Here is a 6,527-nt window from a genome sequence, read left to right as displayed (position 1 = left end):
TCTGGGCAGGGCGTCGCTGCGCAGCTGCGGCCGGCGGGTGAGCGTCCTCATGTCAGGCCCTCCTGAGGCTGGCTGGTCACAGAGCCAGGAGACAGGTAAGAGAGGGAGGCTTCCCTGAGCTCCCCAGACAGCCCTGGCTCAGGACGGCCTGGAGAGCCGCACTCCTGGGGGCGTGGTGGCCAGGCAGGGCTGTGGCTTCCAGGGCCACCTTGGCGTGGGTGACCTCTTGCAAGGCCTGGTGCTCAGCGGGGTGACCTCCGGCAGCTCAGGAAGCCCGGGAGGTGGGACGCCCCCTTTCGCCCTCTCGAGGCTGGTCTGCCCTAGGCAGCCTCACCCATGGGACAGATGTGGATACTGAGGTCCCAGGAGGGACCTTGACCTCCCCAGGAACATTCCAGGGTCGAATCCACCTACGCCTGCTTCCAGCCTGGCCCCCTTCACTCTGATGTTCAGAAGTGACTTAGCCGGGATGCGGTTCTCCCGATTTCTCGGGTCCCTCGAAGTTCAATATTACCTGAGGGACACTTCAGATGCTCCGTGCGCTGTCACGAATCTGCACGGTGCACGATCCTGTGCTCAGGTCGTGGCCGGAGTGACCAAGAGCCTGTGCCGCCGCCTCCGGGAAGCCCGCACTGATTGCCTCTCGTCTCTCCTCCTCCACCCCGCCGTCCCCCTCCCGCCAGGTGTGGATTGACGCGGGGACGCAGATCTTCTTCTCCTATGCCATCTGCCTGGGGGCCATGACCTCTCTGGGGAGCTACAACAAGTACAAGTACAACTCGTACAGGCAAGTGTCGCCCCCGGCGGGCTGCGCTGTAGACGTGGTTGAGAGGAGAGAAGGAGGGAGCGTGGCTTCCTTGTGCTGTGGATTAACTTGCTCCCTGACATATGTGTAACTTAGGGACTGTATGCTGCTGGGATGCCTGAACAGTGGTACCAGTTTTGTGTCTGGCTTCGCCATTTTTTCCATCCTGGGCTTCATGGCACAAGAACAAGGGGTGGACATTGCTGATGTGGCTGAGTCAGGTACGCTGGTATCCGTGGCAGTGGTGGTGGGCACTGCCACCTAGTGTGTAAGCCGAGTACTGCAGGCATGAAGCCAGACCCCCGGGGGCGTTCCGGGCGGGGACGAGCTTGCTTTCCAAACACGGACCCTCCTCCCCCCACCAAGGCGTCCCCGCACTGTAGCAAAGAGTTGCAAAGGCTACATTTCACTTCCATTGGACACCTGGTGGTTGCAGGTGGCCCCAGAGGCGGCGGCAGCAGCGTGGCGGCAACACGGGGGGAGGTAGTTAAGCCGGGGAAGGTTTGGCCACCCTGGATCCGTCTTCTCCCCTCCCTTCCGCCCTGTGCTAGCGGTCTCTGGGCGTCTCCTTTTTCGGCAGCAGGAACCACTTGGCTCGCGCAGGCTGAGCGCGGCGGCGTCGGGTGGGCATCCGGTCAGGGCTTGGTTAGCCTTGGTTTCTGCAGTTTGCACTTGGCTCCCAGCATGGGCCCTCGGAGCAGGCCCACCGGCTCAGGGCCCCCAGCGATGCTTATCTGTTGGGGCTGGCGCCTGCGTCAGGCACCACCATAGGCACGGGGAGGTGCAGCAGGGACAGGCGAGAACGGTGGGGGTGGAAGGCCCCCATCTGAGACAGTGACAGATCCAGTCTGGGGACAGGCTGTGAGGACAGTCCCACCCTTGAAATGTGGGCCCTGGCGGCCGGCGTGGTTCCTCAGGATACATGGAGCCAGAGGCGTGGAAACGTCCCAGGGTCTTGGCGTCCCATCGAGCACCGTCTGGGACTTCGGCACTGGGGGGTCCTCCAGTTCCAGTAGATGGTTCTAGAACAGGAGAATCATGGGGTCTTCCCCAAGTCCTAGAGCCTCATGGCAGTGGCGGGTGCTTAGATTCCAGAGCTCGGCCTTGGCTTCGTGAAGACGGGGGCCTGCGGCTTTGAAGCGACAGTGGTGTGCTTGTGGGTTCGAGACCCGTAGCTCCCACAGTCCTGGCCAGCTTACTTGGAGCACGGTGGTCATTTTACACCCTGCCCACTCCCACGCCACCTGCACCCCCGCCTGACCGCCCTTTCTCACGACCTACCGGGGGCCTCCTGGCCGCGGGAGGTTAGGGGAGGGGAGAGTGTAAGCGTCAGCAGTCCAGGGCCTGGCACAGACTACGGTCAGCCGCTACCAGAGTCCCTGACAGGCCCTTGGCCTCCACCTTGACCTCCATCCAGCAGCTCGGCAGTTAGAGCGATGGGGCCTCGTGGGACAACGCCCATCTCTGCAGACGGCTTTACCCAGCTGGACAGGCAGGGCAGTTCCCACTGGCCGGGCGCGGCGAGGAGCAGGGGGTGACTTCGGCAGTGGGAGCTACAGATAGATCGATAAGACGCCTTTCTCCGCGGACAGCTCGGTGTCCCCTCTGCGGTTCCACCGTCGGCCTGAATTGTTCTCTTCCTCCCGTCCACTTCCAAGACCTTGTCATTGGTCTATTCCCCACGGTGATGTCTGAACAGCCCGTACATCCAGGGGATTATCTCTCTAATGAGCTTTTAACAAGCACCATATTGAGTGGAGTGCTTTTGGACGAGATTGTTTAGCCGTTTAGCCGCACAGAGCAGAGCGCGAAGGAGGACGCGTAGCCCAGCGCGCTCTGCTGCAAGAGAGGCTTCCAGGCGCCCTCGGAGCCGCTGGGCTCCTCCCGGACCTCCCTGTCTCGCTGCGCGCGCTTAGAGAAAGACGCTCGGCCCCCCCGTCTCGGCCAGAGCTGGCTTAATAAAAGCAAAACTGAAATACAGAAACAAGTGAATTGGGGATCTTCAGAAGGCCCCGAGGGTGGGGTGCGGTGGGGTGGAGGGCAAGGGGCCCCATTTTGCATCTGTCTTGTAGTCGGCTGGAGCCACGTGGGGCCAGGGCCAGCACACACTGAGTGGGGGGGGACCGGCAGGGCCCGAGGCGAGGTGGGAATGCCGCAGCGTTTGACTCCACCCGAAGTGGTCCCATGGGACACTGCACCCCCATCCTAGTGGGCAGCTTCGGGCTTGTTGGGGGGCATCCGTCCCACCTCTCGCAGAACTTTCTAGCATGGCTGAGGCCAGCCGTCTGGGGCTGCCGCTTCCGGTTTTCTCAGGCAGGCCGAGGAGACCCCTGACTGGGCGGGGGCTCTTTTTTTCCCCTGCCACATTTGGGATTCTGCATGCCAACTACACTGGTTTCTGGCTCCAGATGAACAACACCAAGGAGCTTTTTGGGGTTTTTTTTTTTTTTTTTTTTGGGGGGGGGTTGCTGGCTTCCCCATCCTTTGGTTTCTGATATTCACTCCTTCTTTGACTAATTATTATTTTTTAAGAGGTTTTTTGCCTTAGGGCGTGTGTGCTCTCCAGAGAGACAGAGAGAGGGAAAGTTAGACGTCACTGGAGAAGGGGGGAATGGCCACACCACAATCCCTTCTCCATTCCCCTCCCAGGATCTTGGGCACACAGGCACACACGCCCAGCAGGTTTTCAAACCACTGGGTCCGGTATTTGAACCCCAGTCGGCCATGTGGGAGTCCGGCTACGTAACTGCTGCACCGCCTGCTGAGCCCTGGAATGCGCTTTAGAGACAAGATCTTTCATGTCTCCTGGTCTCAATCACTTTGGTTTCCTGCTTTGTTTTTTCCTCCTCCTTCTTCTTTATTAAGTTGACTTATTTTGTGAGCAAGAGAGACAGACAGCCCCATCCCAGAGTCCTGGCCCCGGAGCTCACCCGCAGACCGAGCCAACCCGGGGTCATGACACCGGTGCGCCTGGCATGCTCAGGAAGGCCTGCGGACGAGAGCCGGGCTGTCCTGTGTGGTCAGCCTTGCAGAGCGTGTCTGCCCACCGCACCACCCGGCACCACCCCTGTCCCAGGTGGTGGCTTTTGCTTTGTTTTTCATCCCGGGCTCTTTGGGCCGCCTTCCCTTTGGCTGCCCCACCTGCTTCGTGGACTCCCAAGTCTCAGTTTCTACAACTCCGGTCTCTTCCCCTGGCGTCTAGCTCGCTGGCAGGGTGGGCGCGAGGGGACAGCCCTCTGCGTTCCCAGAACGGTTCCCCCAAGCTGAGAGTCCTCATCTCCCCAACTCTGCCTCAACTTCCGCCCGAGACCCCGCTTTTGAAGCCCAGAGCCTTTTTTGAGGGAAACAGTATCAGCGCAGAAGGCTCCTGGGAGTCACTGAGGGTCACCCGCCTCCTGTTTTTGGGGGGAGGAAACCGAGGCCTTGCGAGGACGTGGTGCAGTAGAAACCTAGAGGAAACCAGGCGGGGGGGTGAGGCCTTGAATGTCGCCTCGTGTCTCCCAGGCCTCCATCCGGGCCCTGTCCCCCCGCTGCCTGCAGCTCAGGGCCCGGTTGGCCAGCCTCGCCTGGCGGGATCCACTCCGCCTTGCCCGGGAGGCCTTTTCCCTACCAGACGTGGGTCCCCATTCTTCTTTTTGCCCCTCGCATAAACTCAAAAATAGAACCTTTCTTTGGCCCAGGAGGGCGCGGGGAGTCAGAGAACCTGAAGGCCCCTCGTCCCCTGCAGCCAACGCTGCCGGGCGCGGTGGCATTGGCCAGGCGGGGATCCTGCTTCTCTGCGTGCCTGGCAGCCTGGGTTCCAGGCTCAGCCCCGTGTCCCTTCTCGAAGGACCGCTGTCTGTGGGGTTCTGGTTTGGGAGGAAGGACCCACGTGCTGTGTAGGAGACAGATGCTAAAACGGGGCCCCGCCAGCGCCCCTGCACGACCCACCTCCCAAAGCCAGACCGGCCTGGCCTCTTCCCCCGCCGGGACTGGGATTGAGACCTGGCTCCTCCCTGCACCCGGGTTGGGAGGCCCGCCGGGTCGAGGGTCTGTGTGAGCCCGGGGTCCGCGCGGCTGCTGACGGCCCCTCCCGTGTGCCCTCCCCGTTGCTGTCCCTCTAGGTCCCGGCTTGGCCTTCATCGCCTACCCCAAGGCTGTGACGATGATGCCGCTGCCCACGTTCTGGTCCATCCTGTTCTTTATTATGCTCCTCTTGCTTGGACTGGATAGCCAGGTACGTGACGTCGGGGACGCCCCTTCCTCCAGCTGCCGCCTGGGTTCCTCCCGGCCCCCAGGAGTGGGGAGGCCTCGGGTGGAAGCAGGGGACGGTTGGATGCGTGGCTGCGCTCAGAGCCTGGCCGAGTAGAGGGTCAGACCCAGAAAGCAATGGCGGTTCTGGGGAGCAGGACACAGGGCCCTGGCAGGAGCTGGCCTCTCTGGGGTGTGCAGGGAGCATTGTCCGGGTGGTGATGGAGAGCTCCAGTGTGGCCGGCGGGGCCTAGCCACGCCTCGATCCTGTGCTTGCCGGAGTGCCCGGGTTGGTGACTCTGGCCTCTCTAGTGCCACCCTCGGCCACTCGGTCCTCTGGCCGTTCTGCCTCTGCCCGCCCAGGATGTCAACCTTTGTAAGTTTATTTCACGAGAGACAGACAGGCAGACAGACACCCTTGACACGGCTTCATCATGGTGCAGTCCCTGTCCCCCACCCCCGGCCCCCCGGATCTTGGACACACATGTGCCTGGCATGTTTCGGGTCAACTCGGGATCTGAGCCCGTGGCCGGCCATGTGGCCCCCAGCGCCCCGTGCCAGGGTCCTGCATCCTCTCGTGCATGTGTGAACCCGCCTTCCAGCCGCTCACTCCGAGGGGATGCCAGGGAGCCGGTGAACGCTGCCCCTGGCCGTGGAGTGGCACGCTCCCAAGCCCCCCCACTGGGTGTGACATCGGGCAGACAGGCCTCCGCTTTCCCATCCGGTGAACAGGTCTGGTTATGCCTGTTCCTGGCTTTGCACGAAGCAGCAGCGCCTGGTACGGAGCCTGGTGTGGAACGGAGCTGGGAGGTCCGCTCGCACGAGCCCCTGGGCCCCTGTCCCTGGAAACAGGAGTGTCTTCCTTGGGGCCGTGTGGGGACACTTGGCTAACCGGGGAGGTGCAGCTGCAGGAGCGGGCATGATGACACATAGCACAGGCTGGCCAGAGCCCGGCAGGGGGCGCCACACACTCAGCCACGAGACGCAGGCGGGGTACAGCCTCCTGGTGGCGCGGGGTTGCAGAAAGTCTAGATCCCCCTGAGAGGGTCACAGAGCCCTTCCCATCCTCCCCCGGGGCCACAGTCTTCAAAGCCAGTGCCCAGGGTGGGTCCCTCGGGAGGAGGACAGTCTCAGAAGGTCAGGCAGAGCAGAGCGAGCCCGGAGAGAGGAGGCGGACAGTTCGCAAGGTCAAGAACACAGCGGAGGATTTGGCAGCAAGGGGACAGGGCTAGGAGCGAAGACGAAGGAAAACATCGGAAGGCTGAAAACAACACCCTTCTGCCGTCGGTGACGGGCTCGCGCTGTGTAAACAAGCGAAAGGGCTCCATCAATCACCCCGAGTTAATGAGTTTGGCCTTCGGAGGCCCCGAGCAAATGGCTTTCATAACTTCTTCCAGAGCTGAAAGTGACAGAAAAAAACAAAAGGGGAGGTTAATAAGTGACAAGGCACGGGCTCCGAGCAGTCTGCTTGGGCCCTGGAAGCCCTTCCTGC

At 62.0% G+C, this 6,527-nt stretch overlaps 1 protein-coding gene across 3 annotated transcripts in view; it reads left to right on the top strand.

Annotated features, from left to right (window-relative positions):
• Positions 1-6,527, top strand: part of SLC6A6 (solute carrier family 6 member 6) — a 95,485-nt gene that overhangs the window by 76,563 nt on the left and 12,395 nt on the right. For all 3 annotated transcript variants that reach the window (XM_006160681.3, XM_014592482.2, XM_014592483.2), the window contains 3 exons: positions 684-787; positions 902-1,026; positions 4,909-5,021. In XM_006160681.3, the coding sequence (XP_006160743.1) occupies positions 684-787; positions 902-1,026; positions 4,909-5,021 (342 nt within the window). The remainder of the gene's footprint in view (positions 1-683; positions 788-901; positions 1,027-4,908; positions 5,022-6,527) is intronic.

This window comes from Tupaia chinensis, unplaced genomic scaffold (genome assembly GCF_000334495.1).
Source record: "Tupaia chinensis unplaced genomic scaffold, TupChi_1.0 Scaffold000704_1, whole genome shotgun sequence".
Taxonomy (NCBI): domain Eukaryota; kingdom Metazoa; phylum Chordata; class Mammalia; order Scandentia; family Tupaiidae; genus Tupaia; species Tupaia belangeri.
The sequence above is the reverse complement of the archived record's forward strand: the minus strand, read 5'-3'. Positions and strand labels throughout refer to the sequence as shown.